Source organism: Gracilinanus agilis, chromosome 4 (assembly GCF_016433145.1).
Source record: "Gracilinanus agilis isolate LMUSP501 chromosome 4, AgileGrace, whole genome shotgun sequence".
Lineage (NCBI taxonomy): Eukaryota > Metazoa > Chordata > Mammalia > Didelphimorphia > Didelphidae > Gracilinanus > Gracilinanus agilis.
In genome coordinates this window covers 255927513-255948057 of record NC_058133.1, presented here as the reverse complement: position 1 = coordinate 255948057, position 20545 = coordinate 255927513, and the positions used below count along the sequence as shown (strand labels likewise).

Sequence of the window (20545 nt, the reverse complement as noted above, 5' to 3'; positions counted from 1 at the left end):
AGCTTAAAAACTCCACTAAGACTTTTGGGACACTGTTATATGCAGTGTCCACACCCATAGTCCCCTACTTTGGGAAAAGTAGGGAGGCAAATGGGCTCATTCCTCCTTCAGGTTCAAGTTTGGTCATTATACAGTATCATTTCATGTTGTTGACATTGTTAGTAACTTTACTGGTTCTGCTTCACTTTGTACCAAGTCATAATTTCTCACATTGTATTTTTTTTTAAACCCTTACCTTCTGTCCTAGAATCAATACTGTATATTGGTTCCAAGACAAAAGAATGATAATGGCTAGGCAATGGGAGTTAAACCCAGGGTCACATAGCTATGAAGTGTCTGAGGCCATATTTGAATCTAGGATTTCCTATCTCTCTACCCACTGAGCCACCTAGCAGCCCCACACTGTATATTCTTAATATTCATTTCTTGGAGTACAAAAAATTCCATTACACTCATGCCAGAATTTATTTAGCCATTTTACAATCAATTGGCATTTCCAGTTCTTTGGCACTATAAAAAATGCTGTATTGGGCAGCTGGGTAGCTCAGTGGATTGAGAGCTAGGTCTAGACATGAGGTCCTAGGTTCAAATCCGACCTCAGACACTTCCCAGCTGTGTCACCCAGAGAGCAAGTCACTTAACCCCCATTGCCCAGCCCTTACCACTCTTCTGCCTTGGAGCCAATACACAGTTTTGATTCCAAGACAGAAGGTAAGGGATTTAAAAAAAATAATTTCCCTTTGTTTTGATCTCCTTCCCCAAAACATATATGGAGACTCTTTAAAATAAGGATAAACAATGAAGTCTCCCTTGAAATACATATTTTATTTTCTTAATTGCAAAGATAGCTTTGTCCATTGTAAAAGTGAAATTTGGGAAATGCTATCTAAAAGTATATATATTTTCTATGGACACGTGGAAATTATCAAACTACATTTCCCGTGGTCCAACGGGTTTCCATTTCCGGTTCTTTGGGCGTGCGGACGCCTAAGTCTCCACACAGAACAGTTTAAATCTCCTGGGTTAGGGGGGAGTGGGCGCTTGGCCAGCAGACTTGGGAGGAGACAGGAGACAATAATGGTGAGGGCGGCGGTTTTGAATTCTTACAAGCGCGTGGTCTAATAACTTTTATCAGCATGGCTTTAATTAAAATACTAATTTATATATTTATACCAGCCTTCATTATTTTTTATCCTTATACCCTAGACTAGATGGCAAGAACAAAGGTGAAGAAGCTTGTGAAGTTAAGTATGGAAACTTGATTTCTATATAGGGCCACCAACAACTTGGGTAATCTTTCAAGAAAATCACTTCACCTCTGTAAAATGTAAAATAATGAAAGTATTTCCAAGGTTTCTGTGTACATTCTACAACTGAATTTTATTAGCTTTTATGAATAATCTATATCATGTACTAGGAACTGTGAATTTCCTTACTAGGTTTAACAGATAGTTGTTCAACACAGAGACTAAATCTTCAATTGAGGTTATTTCCCTGGCAGTATATCTTTCTAGCATATTTAAGTTCCTTACTTCCATTTAAACCTGGCTTAAACTGATCTCTATCAGGCTAATTTTCATGATGAATCCCCCACTTCCTGTGGGGGGATACCATGTCCTGGTTCTTACAAATCAAAACTTTCAGAGTGGTTTGTGGAATGTGATTCTTCATTTGTTGATATGCCTTACAGCTGTTCTTACTTCCTCTTTTCTGTACCTTAAGGGGCACATAGCTTGTAGACAGTAGGTGAAACAGGTTCCTCTAACTCTGGTGCCAGTGCTTTTCCCACATTACAAGTTGTGTCAAAGAAGTCAGGCTTCCTTCACTAGAGTTCTTAGCTCTTGAAAACACTGTCTATACAATGGATACCCAAATAAGAGGCAGGCCAAAACTTTACATGAATGAAGGCCCACCTTTCCTAGGTCTTTGCATCCCTTGTTACTGTATTTTGGGGATCTGATGCTCTGATTTCCCTCCAGAAGGCTGGACTGAGACTGGATGGTTTGTGTGTGCCACAGGCCTATTTGATTTGGGATCTGGAGATAGAAACAGAGATTGGTCCAAAAAAGGTATTCCTCCCATCCCATCAACCAAGGTTCTACTTCCATCCACCCCAATCCCATTTTTTTATACAAGGTCTTCCTAATACTTAATTTGCCCCATTATTTTTCCAGTTTTGTTAGGCATATTTTTCTCCCTCTTACCAGCCTGGTTCCCCAGCTGCGCCTCGGGCCGGTCCCCCCAGAGCTGGTGTTTGGGGTCATTGAGGTATCTTCGGCTTCGATGGCATGTTAGACAAGTCTGTACTGTCCAGCGCTGGCCTAGGCGACCTTGGAGGTGAGGGTGGGAAGGTTGGAGGGTTGTGGTGTATGTAGGGGAGGACTGTGCTCTCCCCTCCCCCCCATTCTCAAACACTGCTGTTCCCAACTCTAAATTTTCCATTGGCCCTTAAGTTCCTTCTAGTTTGTCAAATTACAGCTGGGGAGCTCAACCCGGGTTGGGCTATAATGGCAAAGAGAGAAGAGGATAGAGAGAACAAGAAAAAATTCGGTCGCTGCACACAAGTTGTTTAAAAAAGAACGCCGCCCATCCACGTTTCCACTTCGTCCCAAGCGGATGGAGGGGTCACTTACGCCTCTGCCGCTGGGTGCAAGACAGACCGGGGATGAGGAGGGAGGAGCAGCCACGACAGAGTGTCCTTTTCACCGAGGGGTCCCTTGGGGGCGAGGACAGACAGTGGGGTCACCCGCAGCCCCTTCTAACCCCGCTTCCCACCCCCTTTCTCCCTCCCCAGCGGCCTCACTGTCGCAGGACGAGCCTCTTCCCGATGGTTCTCTCCGTGTGGCAGTAAAACCTCGCCAGCGCCTGGTTTTCGGGGTTCTGGGCTAGGACACAATGGGCAGCCTGCCGAGGGAGGAAGGGGGCGCTGGTCTCTTTACGACTCCACGTGAACCTCCCTACCCTGTTCTTCCCTTCCCTGCCCTCCAACGAGCCATCACCTGATACAAGAAGCTGAGTCTCTGAAAAGCCTCCTTGTCCTTCACCTGGCCCGCCATTCGCTCAGCAGCTCTCACACATCCCAGCCCGCCGGAAGGTTGCCTCATTCCTCGCCCCGCCTCTCCGCGGAGCGATTACACGCACAGCGCCTGCTGGGAGTTGTAGTCTCCACAGCATATTCAATGTGTTTTCAGAAATGGGAACCTCCCCTCCCCTTTTCTTGTCTCGAAAATTTCGCCCTGGGCATATAATTCCACCCAGTCTCCGCTTCCTTCAAGGGTTTTTTTCTGGCATGTAACTATGCTGCACCGCTTATTGTGCAAATCATTTAACCTCTCCTTTGGACTCAGTTCTTGAACCTTTCGATGCCAATCTGATCCCTATCCCCACGTTTCCTGCTGGCCCTTAACCGGTTCACTTCTATGGCTCCTTGGGAATTCAGGTTTGTCAGGGACCCCTTTGCTTTCCTGGGTCCTCCTGGGACTCACTACCTCCAGCCTCGATGTACAGAAAGAAAATAGCTAGTTAAGTAAAAATCAATTTAAGGCTTAGAATTTGGAAATCATTTTAAACAGAAGCCCAAAGTAACTTGCCTAAAATCGGTTAATAGCGCCAGATCTGAAACCTTGGTCCTTAGACTATTCTCCAGTTCTTTTTATTACAGAGGCTGCCTCTCAGGTTAGTAGAAACTTTAATCTCTTCAGGGTTACAGGGCAGAAGCACTTCATATCTTTCCTCACATTTAAATAGTAAGATCATGAAATCATAATCTACCAAACAGGGTCATGAGAGGATAAAATAACATGAAATACTCTGCAAACAAATGTGTGCTATATTATGAAGACAGGCTTTACTTTTTGCCTATAGAATTCGGAAGGGTAGTATAGATGATCTGGGGTGAAACATCCTAATATGCTCTCACTAGGCAGCAGGGTGAGCAGTGCCAGAGATAAAAACTACTTTTTCTCATTACAAGATACTAGAACACACCTAGATAGATGGCTGGCTTTTAAACCAGGATGCATTCAAATCTAATATAGGATAGGCACTGGCTGCATGCACACCATTTAAAGTGGATTTAAAACTTTATGGCCTTATCAAGCAAGTCTGGCTAAAAAAATTTTTTTTAAAGGTGGTAGGGACCAGGTTTATAATGCTGAGTGGAAAAGTACTGGCCTGGCTTTGGAGGTGGACCTGGATTCTCACAGTCACTGTGACCTGTCTCAGCCTTCATGCATCTGTTTCCTCATTTGTAAACCTGGGAGGGTTGCACATGCCTCTCAGCTCCTCCTAGCTCTAAACCTGTGATCCTGTGCAAGGAACCTAACTGAAATAAATTAGTTCTTGATCTCTTAACACTGATGAATTAGAAAGATAGAAGGCAGAGATTTAACCTCATTCATCTTCCTTCCTCTCATCATATAAACTATTAGCCTTATTAGTTTATCACTAGTTCTATATTAAGTTATTAGCATATTCCCCAACATTTTACCAGCCCAGTGTTAACCAATGTAATTAGGGCCCAGGCAAAGGACTTTATGGAAAAGCCCAATTCTTTTGTGTTTTTTTTGTTGTTGTGGGGGAGGGTGGCAGGGTGGGTAAAGAAAGAGCCAGGGCCAATCTTAAGCTTGTGATATTGATGCTTACTTATATGTGAAATCTTTATTATCTGCAGCCATAGACAATTTGATTTTGGAATATGTAATGCTTTTGGCAACATATTTGCCTTCAGGTTACTTTGGCTAAACCTAGTTTTGAGCCTGGTAGGTAATAGATTTGGGTAGAAACTGGGGGCCAGGATTTCAAAACAGGTTGTAGGAAACCCAATTATGAGCCCTGCCCACCCTAGCTATAAGTTTAGTGAGTGGATGGTGAGGAGCAACATTTCCTAGTTCCATTAATGGCACAGCCAGTATTAAAAAAAGACGGGACCTCAGAGGTTATGTTTCTAGTTCATTCCCATCATTTGACAGATGGAGGTAACTGATGTTTGAAAAGAGAAAGGGGCTGGCCCAACAACTAAATGGTAGAACTAGGATTTAAACCTATGTCTCCCCAATACAAATCCCAGCATTTCCCCCTCTTTATCATGCTACTTTCTCCACTACCTTTGTACTCTAGCTAAAAGCTATCCAAGCCTCTTGTAAGACCAGGACAAGGAGAAATAATTCCTTCCTCCATCTCTTATTACAAATTCATTTTGAGTGGCATCTCTTTCTGGGCTCACATTTTTCTCCCTCTACCCTTTCACCACCCTCATCAGTGGAGTGTGTGAAGTAGAATGGCCCCATGAAAGCTGGAGGAATAATGTTCTATTTTTTCCCTATGGCTGGAAGCTCTGGCTCCTCTTCAAGTCCCTTTCCTAACTTTCCTTTCTCCATCTTCTCTTAGCCCTTGCCCCAGACCAACAGTCTTCTTCCCATGTGACTGACAATTCACTTTTATTTCATTCTAGGGATACAGATTATCCTGATTCCCTCAAAGGAACAAAACTGTCCTGGGCATATAGAACCACCCAAAATGGGTGAGCAGAGGCTTCAGGGTTCCTACTTCCTTTTTCAAAGGAAGGGAGCCCTAAAGTCCTTTTACAATGAGGAAACTGGTGGACCACAGTGCAGGCAACCAAGACATCCTCACCTTCAGTAAACCACTTTCCCCTTCTTCACATAATGGGAAGAGACCAGTTTCCAGGTGTGATCTGAGACTTTCTCTTCCAGGCCCAGTCTCTCTTTCCTAGGATAATCTTCCCTCCCACTACCTCATCTTTTCTAGGAGGATACAGGACATGAGCCTGATAGTAAGGAAACCTCTAGCAGCAGGACACAGGCAATTAAGAGACACAGTTCCCAAATACCTGTCTCCCTGGTCACCTTCATAACTTCAACATCCCACCCTGTCCCTTCCCATCATCATTCCCAATCTGTGGGTGGCCGGATGGTAAGAGGTGCTGCATTCTTCCGCCCAGCCCTGATGCCCGGGTAGAAGAGTGGCCAAAGTTTTTCAGTGAAGGTATCAGTAAAAGTATAGATGTGGGAGCGGTCAGTGACATTGTAGAAAGACAGTGTGCCGGCCTCATAGTCCAAGAATACACCCACCCGCTTGGGTTTCACTTTTATGCGAAGAGGGGTGAAAGGTGAGGTCGTGGCTGCATATTTGTCCCCATTCCACAGTCGCACCCTCCAGTAGCCTGTCTCAGGCAGTGGAGTTAGCTCGCCTTTTCGGCTCACGGAGTCCTGGCACACACCTACTGCCCAGTGGGTCTTATCACCCACCTCCACCTCCCAATAGTGGCGACCTGAGGTGAAGCCCTCTGTGGCCAGGACACAGGGGTAGAAGGTAAAGCGCCGAGGTGTATCAGGCAAGTCCCGGAGACGAGTTTCCACAAACTTGACACTTTTTCGGTCCTCTGATAGGACTAAGTTAGGGTGAGCTGTCTCTGGGTCCAGGGTCACATCCGCTGCAGGAAGAAGCCAGAGTAAGGGAGAAGGTGGGAAGGATGCAATGGACCTACCTTTGAAGGCCTATCTTCTCTAAGTTCCCCCAAAATCACTATATTTAGTTGTCTTTTAGTCCTTCATATTCTATGATAGAGGGAGAATACTATTTTCATCCTAATGCCAATGCATTCACTTATAGCAAACTCCTGACTATTCAGAAGCTAATTGGCTAGGGGGTGGTTGATTCAGGCTTTGGCCCTCTCCATTTTTTTGGTTCACTAAAATCTGCCCCAATATGTTGGGAGGGGAAAGGGCAAAGTGAGGGCCAGAAAAGAGGGGAAGTAGTGAGCTGGGAGGAAGAGGACAAGATTGAGGGTATGAGAAAGAGAGAATAAAGGGAGACTGAAGGCCAAAGGGAGTGGGGTAGGTGAGGAAGGGTTGAGGAGGCAGAGGGAAAAGACCTAAGGAACCTTTCCTTCCTAAATATTCTTGCAGCTAGTTCTCTTTTTGGCCCAACTCACCCATCAGCTGTTTAAGGATCTTCCTTAGGGCAAAGTACTGTCGGGGGAAGCTGCTGAAGTTCTTTTCCAGCTCAATGGAGACCGAGGTCACCTCCATGGTCTTCACCTTCTCACATCTGAGAGGGGGTGGGGTGGGAGTGGGGATAAGGGGCCAGATCAAGGAAATGCCCTAGGCAACTGGGCCACAGCTATCCAAGTCTTCAGAGAGAAGCTGTGATCACCAGTCCTTCCCATTCCTTGTTCCCTAAACTATAACTAAGAATTCCTCTCCTGTTTGATTTTTTCCCTTAGTCCAATCTGTTGGGTGTGGGAGAATGCTAGGAAGGGCAGCACAGGGTCCCCAAATACCCTCTTCTTTCAGAGCTCTACAGGTCCCTTTGCACCCCTTTATTCCATCTCTTCTAGGTCCCATTACAACTGGTAGACATTGATACAGGACTTAATCTGTCATTGCTCATTGTATTAAGGGAAGTATAAGCAATAAACTGGGAGAAGAGGGTGTTGTCATGGCTGTCCCCAGTGACCTCATGTCTCCTCTTTGTGCTAGGGAGCTTTCTCTCTCTCACTCCCACTCTAAAGCCCTGTCTGATCTTAATACCCCAACTATGGGCAGCTGGTCCAAAGAAGAGTCACTTACTTTTCCAGTGTGCTTTTGACATCCTGCAGGAGAGAAAGGAGCAGAATTTAGTATTTTATTGCCTTCTTACTCCCCCCTCCCTGCCTCCAGCTCATCTAAGCCCTATGGGTCCTCCTAAGGTTCCCAGGGGTTGATTCAGTATCTCTAGAAGGAAGCAAAACATTGTAAACTGGGAGGGGGAGGACAGAGCCAAGTGTGGAGGTGAAAATTCTGGATGAGGTTCAGGACCTCACTTTCTGACTCATCTGACTGATCCCTTCTTTTTTATGGCTTGTGATTAAAAGTTCAACTTTGGTCCTTTATAATGATGCTCAGACATTACTACAAATTATTTTGTGTGTGTTTGACTGTGTTCTTCCATGATGGGGAGGTGGCATGACATAGTGGATAAAAGGCTGGCAATAGAGTAAAGAAGACCTAAGTTCAAGCCCTGGATCCGAAGCTCATTAGCTGTGTGATCACAGGCTAATTATCTTGGCAACTAGGACCTTAAGTGAGAATAATGTGCACCAGTGGAGTGAATTTCTGCACCAGGGATTACATACACTGGATAACTGATTCAGGCAAGAAAAGCATTAGGATAAATTTATTAAGATGAAATTCAATAGGGATAAATATAAATTTTTACCTTTAGGATCAGAATCCCCATCTTTACAAGTATTTGATGGGTTAGAAAGTATGATTAGAGAAGTTTGTCTGAAAAAGACCCAGTTGTTTTTTTTTTTTTAAATTAAAATTCTTGTCTTCCATCTTAGACTCAATACTGTATGTTGGTTAAAAGTGGCAAGGGCTAGGCAATGGGGGTTAAGGTGATTTGCCCAGTTACATAGCTAGGAAGTGTCTGAGGCCAGATCTGAAAACAGGATCTTTCACCTGTAGGCCTGACTCTCAAACCACTGAGCAGGTACCTAGCTGCTCTCTGAGGGAGAGGTTTTAGTGGACTACAAGTTCACTTTTGGATCAGCACTGTGATGTGATGTGGCAAGTCCATAAAGCAAACATGACTTTGAATTGCATAGGACAGAGCTTTCCAAACTAAGGAGGCCAGCAGCCTTCTGGTCTGGTTATGTGCCATTAAAGCTAGTTTACTCAGTCCTGGGCACTAGGTTTAAGAAGGACACAGATAAACTGGAGAGAATCTGAATGGGGAACAACCCAGGATGGTGAAAGGCCTTGAGTCCACATCATCGGAGGATTGGTTAAAATAACTGGGGGGTTGTTTACCCTGGAGACCTGACTTGGGGGAACACAATAGCTACATTCAAGTATTTAAAAAAGCTGCCATGCCAGGTGGAAGAGGCAAAAATCAAGAGCAATGGGTAGAAATCATAAAGAGGCAAATTTAGTCTTGATGTTAGTAAGAATTTCCTAACAATTAGATTTGTCTGAAAGTGGAATGGGCTGCCTTGAGAGGGAAAGAAAAGGGGTCCCCTCTTCCCTTTCCTTGGAGGTCCTTCTGGATACAAATTTCTCATTATACTTGGATTCCTTTCAGGTATAGGTTGGACTATATACAGTCAGTGTTACCTCTTCCAACCCTAAAAATTCTGTGATTCTGAGTTTTCCATACAGATGGAATTAAAGGTCTAAACTTTCCCCCACCTCTAAAGGGGGGAAAAAAATCTCAAGACAAGGATCCTGTGGAACCCTTTGTTCTGCAAGTCCCTAGTACAGAAGGTTGAATGAGTAGAGGATGGTGAATAAATTAATCATAGATAAGTGGCAATTTCAGATCCCCATTGCCATCATCATGACAGTTTAAAGTTGGGAGGGAACTAAAATTTACAGATGAGTAAATTCATTTGCTGAAAGGGGAAAGTGATTTGCTCAGGTTGTAGTTATAAAGATAGTAGATAGAAGTCCAAGAATTTGAACCCAGGTTTTTTCACATTCTGTTGGACCTTCTAATTCATGATCATGTAATCACAAGTTGAAAGTCCTGAGTTTTAGGGGATACAAAATAACAAAGACAGTCTCTACCCTCACTAAGCCCCTTCTTCAAGCAAATGAGGATGACAAAACTTCCATACTTAAAAGAATCTTAACTCTGCTTAAAAGAACTGTTTTCAAATATTTCAGAAGCATCACTTTACATATAATTGACAAAAAAATTCTCAAAGATTCATTTAGGCAAGTTCATAAAGGCTTGTCAGCACCTTTGGATTCTAGTTCCTGAGAGAAAACAATTTGTATAGCTCTAGCATTTTAAAATTTTACAAGATGTGCTTTCTAAATTAAGTTGGTAATTTAAACATTATGGTCCCCCCATTTTACAAATGGATGCCAAGAACTTAAGTGCCCCTCACTCAAGATCACACACAGTTATGTGTTAAATGCTGATGTCAGGATTTGAAGTCAGGTCTTGTTCAACCAAAGCAAAAAACTTTGAAAGCCTGGGAAGGTTAAGTGTCTAGGGCAAGAAAGTCAAGACTAGAATTTGAGTCTCAAACCCCAATCTAATCCTTGACTACACCTAGGTGGACAGAATGAGTTATAGGGTCTGATCATAGATGTGTAAAACTGGAGATGAAGAGTGAAGAGGAAGTCACACCTTGAGCATCTCGAACCCTGACTGCAGGCACTTGCCCTCGATCTCAGCAGCAAGGCGGGCAAGGTCCCGACGTTGCTCCCCAAGTTGGGCAGCATTTTCCCGAAGTCTCTGCAGGATATCTTGTTCCTCCTCCTCTAGTCTGGAGAGCAGAAGCTGCTGTTCTTCCTCTAGCCGTCGATGTAATTCCTCAAACTCCCCAGCAATTTGCTGTCGCCTACTCTCTACTCGACGCTGAAAAAAGAGAAGAATGTATGTCAATAGGGCCAGCTAGGAATCCTTGTAGCTCAATCCCCAAGCCACCTCTTAAATGAATTAATAACACAGGTTAAATCCCATTATAAGGAACTGAAGAGGATACCCATTTTCATGATAATTTCTTTTGTAATGAGTACATTGAGGAATAATATTCCAAGCTTAGAGGATGAATACTACTGGCCTTGGTGTAGGCAGTTGGCAGGGTTATGAGTTAGCAATTGGGAACCAAAAAAAAAGTGCTCAAAACACGGCAAGAGAAAAGGGGAAAACCCCCAAAGCAAATTTTCATTCACTTTCAAGGAGGTGGCATGCACACACCTTCACCCCATCCCTTCAACTCCTCCAAGTTTCTATATCTTTCTGAGTCTGTTGTTTGGTTTTGCAGGGTTGTTTGAGAATTTGGGATGTTTGAAGAAGGGAGTTGCTTGAATTCCTCTGCTTAATTTTCCACTCTTCTTCCCCTTTACACTTTTACAGTTTATTAGCAAGTGAGATGTTTTCTGTAAGTATAGTTGAAAAATATTTTGCAAACAATACACAATCAAAACTTCTCAGAAAAGAGTGACAGACTAAAGGAGATATTAGCTTTAGTGGATTAGTGGTAAGGGGGTGGTGAGCATCTTGAACAGATAAATATAATTTTATGATTTTTCAACAATTTATTTTCTTGATTTAAAAGTTTTGAAAATTTAATTGGATTCTTTTAAAAACCTTATGTTTTAGAATGAAAACTACATAGTTTTAATGTAATATGTTAAAATTAAAGGTATAGCATGATATTGGCTATACTAAATTTCAAGATTAAAGGCTCTGCTAATTGTTCACTTCAAGTCATTTTTAAAGAAAGATGGGCCATCAAATTTGTGAACTAATAGATACTTAGTAAATATTCAATGCATTAATAAACTTAGTTTAGTAATTGTAAAAGCTAAATATGCAGTCCTTCATGAAAACATTTTTTATCATGGTGAAGTTTTTATTTTAATGGTACACTTGTAATGGGATTTGACCTGTAGTAGCCTTTGGTTATGTCTATAAGAATCATACCCACAGCATAGCTCTGGTTAAACTTTTCTCCCTCTCTCCCAAGTGTTTTCACCTTGAGCTCCCCAGGTTTCTTCTCTTCAGATGACTTGCACTGGGTGATCTCCTGCAGTTTCTGCTCCAGAGGCTCCAGACACTTTTGCAGCTTCTCCTGAGATGAAGGATTGTGAAAGGTGACGAGGCTGGTTGTCACCATCACCTGCCCAGTCCTTCAAACTCACTTGTCTTCTTTGCTGATTTTTCTCAGCTCAACCACTATATCTTATCACTCTGGAAATCATTCATTCAGACCCCCATCCCACCACCAACCTATGCCTACATACAATTCATACCCAATGAATACTTAATGAATTTCACTTGTCTAATTGCTTCCCAGAATTCAAAATCTACCACCAACCCTGCCTCCTACTTAACCAGATAGTTGCTAGGATTCATTGCCCACTATCAATTTTCATGATTTCTGCTGTTCTTTCCCTGCTAAAATTTTCTTTCCCCCAATTTTCACTCAAGAAATGCCTTTTTCATCTGTCCACTCTGTTATTAAATAGTCATTACTCACATGGATTAACTCAAATCTAAGTTAGTAACATAAAGTAGGTGATAAAAATGCAGTGTTTATATATTATTCTCTATTTGTGATTAAACAATGTAGCCTATAGCCTAGAAGGAAATCTTGTAATCTAAATAAACTCTCCTTTCTCAATTGTAGAAGCATAAGCAAACACCAAAAGTTCAACTTGAGGTTGGTGTTGCATTTGTATAAAGGTATGATGCTACTTCTCCCCAGTTTTGAGGGGAGATAGTAAGGGAGGAGAATTCTGTGATGGGGAGAGCCAGATCACTGACTCCCAGTCAGTTCTTCTCAAAGTGATGTCATTTATTTGTGCAAAATACTGTAAATTCCCAGATCAAACACACGAATATTCACACATATGGCCCCAAATGTGCTGCAAAGTCAAAAATAAATGATTTTTGGATAATCCTCACCACTGTTTGCTTCCATTCGCGTGGATAATTGAGTTGACTGGATGTACTGAGCGCCCCCTGTGTGTGTAGCTCTGGGAGGTTTACAGAATGTGGACCAGATGCAGTCTTGCCCTCAAGGAGCTTACAATCCTCTACCCAATGGAGTCTCCCATCCTCTGTTGCTCCTCCCTCTTTTTCTCCCCACGTCGGCATCACGCATCAGGTTCCCCACCTTGTACTCCTGTGCAGCATCATCCAGTGGCACGATGGTGTGAGCCCGGTGGGCATGGGAGATCTCGCACACCAAGCATACAGGTTCCTGGTCCTCACAGCAAAAGAGGTTAAGGGCTTCATGGTGCTGGGGGCAGAGGCTCTCATCTCGGGTCTTCCGCTTGACAGCTTGTAGTTGTTTGGCGATTTCCACCATGTTGCCTAGTTGCCTGTTGGGCCGGAGGCTGCGATAGCGTGATGTCTTTCGGCAAACAGGGCAGGGGAAGTCTCTTTCCAGTTCTTCCCACCAACGGGTAATGCAGGCTCGGCAGAAATTGTGCCCACATTCAATGATGACAGGCTCCTTCAGGTACTCCAGGCACACTGAACAGCTTGCCTCTACCTGTAAGTTCTCCAAGGCTGTGGCTGCTGAGGCCGCTGAGGCCCCTGCCTCAATCAGGCCTGTATCTGCCATTATTCACCTGACAGTAGGAAAGACAAGGAAAGAAGGTGGTCTTAGTTTCAATTCTTTGATGCTTCAGTCCAGCAAATATTCTTAACTTCATTCCCGATCTTAATTTTCCTGTTTAATCCTAGGTCTGGATGCCATTGGGCATTCTCATCCAAGTGTTTTCCCTATTATTCCCTTATCTTCAACCTTCCATCCCATACCTTTATGAAAGCTTATTTGCCACAGTCTTTACCTTAGTCATAGTGCTCTCCTCAACTCTGTACCTTTTATTCTGTTTTCCTGTTCTATTTCTTTGGTGCATCCCTCTCCTGTTCTTGGATTCTTGGGTCCTGTTCTTGGATTCTTGGGTTCTTCTATAGATCCCCATTTTCCTACCACTTTACATCCCATTGTGCTGAGCAACAGAAGGGATACAAAGTTTAGATAAGATAGTCCCCTGCTTTCATGGTACTTTTCTTCCTCGATTCTCTCTGAGACACAGGACAAATATATATACCCCCAGAGCACAATGGTCTGCATATTGGAAGAAAAACATTATACAAACACAAGGAAAAGGTACAATAATCTTTTCATAGCTCATACTTTTTCACTTATTTAAAAATGAAACACAGAAAATAGGATCATGGGTTTTTATGGTGGGAAAGGCTGTTTTAAAAATAGTTTTTATATATAGTTTTTACGGCTTTACAGGCCATCAAGTCTAATTCCCTCATTTACAGCTAAGTAAAGTGAAGTCCAGGTGCTAATTGACCTGCTCAAGTTCATATAGGTGACCCTAAGGTAACATAAAAGTGACTAAAAAAAGTATCTTTGTTTAAAATAGCATAGTGCCACTTAGTAACCATACCTTAGTCTGTTCAATAGGATGTTTGCAGAGTACATTTTAAAATAAGACTTTATAAAAGCCTAGTAATTGTTGTGGCCTTCCCAGCAAGTATGGTTCTAACAGCAAATTAATAAGGTTTATTACTTTGGGTATGCTCTCAGTCTACTCATCCTTTCGTAAGTTATTCCTATTAACATTGCTTTACAAAATTATTTTTCTTCAAGTCAACTGATAAATTACCATGAGCGAATCCATGATTTAATTCAACTTGTCAACATAACTAAGGAAAAAAGTCAACTTCTAAGGTTTGGGAGATGTTTATTTTAAGCAATAGAGCAACCTATAGAGCAGAGCTAAGGCAAGAGATTTGTTATTTCATTACATGACAGTATAAGTAAGGAAACATACCTTCTGGAGGTTCAATATATATATATAAATATATAAATATACATATATGTATATATATATGCGCATTTATTTTCAAATCTATGTGGATGGATAAAATAAATTCATTTAAAAAGTGTTAATAAATTCATAGTACCCTTTTGTCACATTTTCTCAATCAATGGATAAATAGTACAATTATTATCATATTAAAGTTGTAGAATTCCCACCCCCCCTCAAAATCAAAGTTTCATTTGAATACTAGAAAAGGTTGGAAGCTACTGAGGCTTGGGTGTCAAAAATCATCCCTCCAAAGCCCTTCTCAATTTTTAGGCAAATCAAATTCTTGTTAATTAGAATCTTAATTGAAGTTTACTATATTACATTATTACTTAGTTCCTATTCGGAAACTTTTCCTTTTTAAAATCCTCTATTCCTTAACTCCTCATTCATAAAGTCTTGTCATTTTACTTCTGAAATGTTGTTCCCATTTGTCTCTTCTCTAGTCCCACTGTCCTAATTCAAAAGGCCCTATTATTAAGCCTTCTTCGCTCCTCTAGGAATTTCAAAATTGCCATTCTACTTTCAAAATCATTGGCCCTAACCAGAAAAAAATACAGGCATTGGGAACCCCTTTCATACCTGGTACTTGACAGTACAATTATACCAGATTTGGAGCATAATTTTATTACTATAATCAGAGCTTACCAAATGAATTTGAGACATCTAAACTTCATTATAGCATGGTGACCTAGGAATCTTAAATGTTATATGAGAGGAGCGTATTCTTTGAACATCCCAACCAAACTGCAAAGGCTTCTGGAAATGGAATGATGAGAGACTGTCTGGTGAACCACTGTATGGTTTATGAAGCCCACCTCATGTTGGTCAGGGGTGAGGAATTTCTGATCCAGAGAAAATCATTATGACTATCTACTGAGGCATAGAAGCATTCTGCCCTAGATGTTTTTCAGAAAACCCCTAAGATGAAATCATTAGATGGTTGGTTGAAGAATAGAGATTTATAATTATATTTGCTTTAATTGTGGGTTAGAAATTATTTAATGTCAGATTCTGGATAAAGAACAGAATATTCTATATTCCTTTGTATATACCAATTCTTGCTGCTTACAAACACACCCAAGTCCCCTTCCCATCCTTAAACCTTTAGCTAGGCCTTCGATATCTACTCACTCTAACATACTCCTTTTCTCAGCCAAACTCCTAGAAAAAGCTATCTCACCATCTTCAGTTCCTCTCCTCTCACGTTTCAAACTTATGCACTACATCTTCAAACCTCAATTACTCTCTCTTCAGTTACCAATTCCCTTTTAATGTCTAAATATGATCATTTCTTAGTTCTTAAATCTTTATGTAGCTTTTGACACTGATGACTACTTTGTGTTCCTAAATACTGTCTGGGTTTTTGTGACACTACTCTCCTGGTTCTATGATACTTGTCTGACCATGGCTTCTCAAATTTCCTTTGCTGTTTATTCATCCACATCTTGGCTCTATGGGTCAACACTCAAGTCTGTGTCTTGTCTGGAGCTTTCTCTCTTTATACTCTCATTTAGTGACACCAACAGCTCCTTTATTTATAAACAGCTTAATTATTTCTGTAGATGACTTTGCAGATCTATGTTCAGCCTGAGACCCCCTTCTGATAGTGTCAAAATATCACCACAATTGATAGAAAGCAAAACTGAGGCTCAGAAATTAAATATCTTACTTATGGACACAATCAGTAATATAGAAGAGATAAAAAAAATGAAATTCAGGTCTCCTATGTTCTACTATAAGTAACAGAAAGTGGGATTTAGAAGCTACATCTCTTCTTCTTCCCAAAACCAGAACTTTAGATCTGGTTCCGTCCTACAAGGTTCACTACTCTTTATGCTGGATCTTCTAGCATTATCATTATTATCATCAATATTCAAACTGTGTAAACATTTTCTTGAAAGAACTTAAAAAAAAAGGTATCTCTCCCCATCAAAATTCTGATACATAAAAAGGGAACATTTTCCTCTCTACTCTAGGACACACCAAATTTATCAACTTCTACCACTCACCTGTTTATCTACTATTTTTCCCCATCCTCCAACTTGTCCCAATCATTCTTCTCTCCTAGAGTTGCTCTTCTCCATTTTTCTTCTAGGCCTATTCCTCACCAATTTTTTTCACACACCTCCTCATGGGTCATTCATCCCCCACTTTCAAGGACTTGAATTGGGATGAGGATGGATGCCACCCTGCTTCTTTTCAGGAAGGCCTAATAGACAAAGCCAGCAAAGAGTAACATGATGTTAAAAGGACAATCTGTGCACTTTGCCCTCTGTTCTGATTGAAATGATTCACAAAGTGCTCCACGGATCTTTAGATACATCTTGTCTTAACATGCTCCTGATGCTAGGGATCTATCCAACTTGTTGCATCAATTAAAATGAGTTGCAAAAATGTGGCACCTACATTCAATAGTGCCAATGGTAATATTAGGCTATTGGGCCTCAGGAAATCACCCTTTGAAAACAAGAAAAGTTGTCAAGCATACTCCCAATTAGTTAGCAGCAGTTAGATTCTTCAACATAGATCATCACAGCACATTGTAGAAAACACATGCTACTTCTTCACCCCATCAATTATATCGACAAGTATTTATTAAGTCTTTTATGTGCTATATAATATGCTAAACAGTGGGGATTCAAAGAAAAAGAAAAAACAGCAAGCTTGAACCTTTCACTAACTCATTCTGCCTTTATCCCTTCCTCTTCCACATTCCAAATTCTTTAGCTACTTCAAGCCCATACTCCCTTTATTCCTAATTCACACCTTGCTGCCAAGAATTACCTACAAAGCTCTCTACTAAATACAACCCACTAGCCAAAACCATTTTCTTCCATTAGGTCAACAATAATGTAAACAAAATCTGACATCTCTTCTTTTTCTAAAAAGTTAGAAGGCCATAGGAATGGAACATTGTACCTATTCACAGGTGCCAGCCATTGTGTTGGTCAGTTTGCTTGATTGGTTGTTACAAGGTAGGGTTAGGGAGAAAACTGACACTGATTTTGGAACATCTACATCAATAAATGTTTTTTTAAAAAGGATATCTTCATCTAATCCAATCAATAATCAACAGAAGTTTCATCTTACTTGCCTATAAAAAAATATGCTCAACCTATAATAAATCCTACTCACTTTTTACTTTCGTCCAGACCTACACAGGGAATACATAAATACACATAGTGATACATATCCCACACACTTTCCCCCATATCACAGTCTATCTTCTATGCCTAACACCAGGAAAATTCTACATGGCCCAAAGAGAACAAAAGACTTGTGTGACCAGCTAACAAGTTTGACAACACACTTTCTCTTTACTCATTTTCTCTAGTTATTATAATACTAGTTTTTTTTTTTTTGGGGGGGGGTGAGAAAGAGAAAAGGATTCAAAGCAGTATGAAGCCTAGAAATGAAGGGTGTTAAAGACAAGTGTGTGGGATGAAATAAAATGACCACCTAACCAAATTATAATTAACAAACCTGGAGTCAGAGAGTGGATAGTAGAAGATTCTGTTTTTATTCTTACTCATGAGTAAGAGGACATGCCCTAATGGCAATGCCTGATTCATGGGTGCAGATATGAGCATTTTATAGATTCTAGACTCAAGCTCCCCATCCCCTCTCCTCCATCCAATACCTCATGTTCTGAGGGCCAAACTTACAATCTAGGCACCAAAGTCTACCCAATTAGAAAGCAACAAGTTACATAGCTGTGTGCTTCATCACAAGATTCCATCAAGTTGAGGAGGTTATGAAGTGATAGCTATGTCCTCAGGAGGGCCTCCTCTGACTCCTAAAGGTCAGAGGAGATTAGGCACTATAGCCTAATGGTTTTCTTTCTTTAGATAAGAGGCCTCCCAACTCACTGGGCCTGTGGCAGTAACAAAATGTCCTTGAGGGTTTAGTCTGAAATCCTGAAAAAGGTTTTCATTCCCTAATGGGGTCTATGTTGGAAACCCATCCTGAGAAGAACAAATTAAATTTCTCTAGATACGTAAGTATGCTGAGCTTTTCCAGACATTCTATATCTATTAGAAGAACCTGAGTTCATTAGTTTCCAATGGGGTAAATTAGCATTCATTTTTCCATCCCCGGAACTTAACATTCTTGGGCTAAATAAATATTTATCAATTTGTGCTGTTCTCTGAATAGAGCATAGATTATTAACAGAGACCACTCCTGTGTGTCATCCTTTCCTCATTAACCAGAGGGCTGGATCAAGTTTTTACATTTTCCCTATATGGAACCCAGTTCTAAGAAGTTATCTTGCCATGCTCAATAAACATCTAAAAGCTGTGAAATTTACTCACCTGGGGAGAATTGTAGTCTCTGTAGCTTAGAAGCCAAAATTGAACAGGGCATTAGGATGGGAAAAGGGAAGGACCACCCAGCCCTGATGAAAGAAAGGGAAAGAAGGAAAACGGTCAGATATTTGGAGAGGGGAGGAAGGGTCTAATGGAGGGAGCCAAAGATCAAACTCTGTCCCTCCATATACTGACTCTGTGGGTGGTAGAATGGGTTCTCTTCCTTCTCTGAAACTGTCAGTGGGAGAAAAGCAAACTCTGTGGGAACCCCCCATTCTGCTTCTCCCCATATTTGGGGGCCCTAACTTTACTATTCTTTTCTTCCAACCATTGCTCCCAACTCTGTTCCTCAAACATCCTTATTTCCTCTCTCCAGCTCTGTCTTAAAATGACTCTGCGGCAAAAGGTATAAGAAACGAGGCCTCTGGCAGGCAGCAAGGGTGGGTGTGACTCCGGAAGGAGTAATGAGCAGAGAATCTGTCTGTTGTGATGCAGTGGAAGATGTCTATGACATCATGAAGCTGGTTATCAGGACGATGATGAGGGGCATGGGGAAACTATGGTAGCGGGGAGATGGTAAGGCGATGTAGCTAGACAACGCTGGGCGCCCTGACATCAGCAGGGCTGAGGTGACGTTGGCACCAGCCCCCCAAGCCGGAGGAGGAAGCCGATTGTTACGTGCTGGGGGTGGCAGTGACGTAGTAACAGGGCGCGGGGACGCTAGAACGCGGAGCTGAGGCAGGCCAGGGAGAAAAGGGCAGAAGTCGGAGGGTAGGGTGGGGAAGGTGTTCCCACTTACCTCCCCCAGGTCCGGGTCCGGAGGTCCGGGGGACCGGAGCCGCCGAGGCCACTGCCTCCTCCTCCAGCCCCCGAAAGATACACACAATACACACCGGAAGCGGAATCTACGCTCCACGAGTCCCACCCCGGGCTGAAGCAGCTGTGCCCAAAGCCGGCTGGGGGGAGGAGCCCGTGATGCCATCGCCAACACACCTCGGGTATAAATGAGGCTCAACCCCGATCAGCTGGGGCGAGAAGGGATTAAGAAAAACCGGCTTTTAGCCGTTGCGTGGTACCCGCCCAAAGGACCGGTGAGGCCATCGCGAGAAGGGCGGAATGAGGGGGCGTTGGGCACGCACGCCTGCGCATAGACCACCGACGGCGGGGGATCCTCGAGAAGGGCGGGCGGTGGCTGGAGTGGGAGGGGCCTAGGAACGCAGGCGCCCTAGAGCTACTAGAGGCTTACCGAGAAACCCGCGCGGGCTAGAGTGGTTGTGGTGGCCCAGCTGGGTGTTAAGCTTAGGCGGCCGCGAGCGCCCTCTTCGGCCATCCCCGGGGACGAGTTGAGGCTGGGTCCCCCCCCCCCCCCATGGGAAGCTTGGACGACCACACCCCAAACCTTACGTTCTGGGCCTAGGAAGCGGACCTGGAGGGAGGTTAAGGCAGGACTCCTGGCGGTACAGTGGCCGTGCCCATTCCTCCTCGCAACCGTGGAGGGTTACCAAAATCAAAACTAAAATGAGAACTAATTCACTTCATTGGCCTGACTGTCGCCAGAAAAGCATTTTGCTTTAAATGCCCTGTGAATATGAACTGCTCTTAGAGTCCCCGCCTATCTGGAGGAAGCCTCCCTCCCCTTCCCTGTTGCTGGTAGGTAAACCTGCTTTGAAGGTGGAGGAAATAGGCCGCGTGGCGTCAGTACAAAAATGCATCTAAATCTCAAAGCATTGTTGCAATCCGAACCTCCCATCTAATTACTGCCTTAAATTTGAGCTTTTAGATGTCATCTGGCTTGCAAAGGGTCTTCCACTTTTGTGATCTGTGAAATCTCAGGGGTGATAGTGGGGGAAATTTGCAGACTTGGGAGAGAGGCAA

At 42.6% G+C, this 20545-nt stretch overlaps 2 protein-coding genes across 2 annotated transcripts; both read right to left on the bottom strand.

Moving 5' to 3' along the window:
• Window positions 1-1128: 1128 nt before the first annotated feature.
• On the bottom strand, window positions 1129-3092 carry RPP21 (ribonuclease P/MRP subunit p21). Its single transcript, XM_044673713.1, has 5 exons — window positions 3000-3092; window positions 2804-2904; window positions 2634-2716; window positions 2205-2330; window positions 1129-2036 (listed from the first exon to the last, which is right to left on the bottom strand). Exons 1-5 carry the CDS (start codon window positions 3054-3056, stop codon window positions 1939-1941), a joined length of 465 nt encoding a protein of 154 aa, XP_044529648.1. The 5' UTR covers window positions 3057-3092; the 3' UTR covers window positions 1129-1938.
• Window positions 3093-4524: 1432 nt separating this feature from the next.
• On the bottom strand, window positions 4525-19537 carry LOC123245014 (E3 ubiquitin-protein ligase TRIM39). Its single transcript, XM_044673712.1, has 9 exons — window positions 19470-19537; window positions 18677-18759; window positions 16373-16572; window positions 12641-13100; window positions 11498-11593; window positions 10144-10374; window positions 7593-7615; window positions 6956-7071; window positions 4525-6454 (listed from the first exon to the last, which is right to left on the bottom strand). The coding sequence occupies exons 4-9, from the start codon at window positions 13091-13093 to the stop codon at window positions 5907-5909; spliced, it is 1467 nt and encodes a 488-aa protein (XP_044529647.1). The 5' UTR covers window positions 13094-13100; window positions 16373-16572; window positions 18677-18759; window positions 19470-19537; the 3' UTR covers window positions 4525-5906.
• Window positions 19538-20545: the final 1008 nt, after the last annotated feature.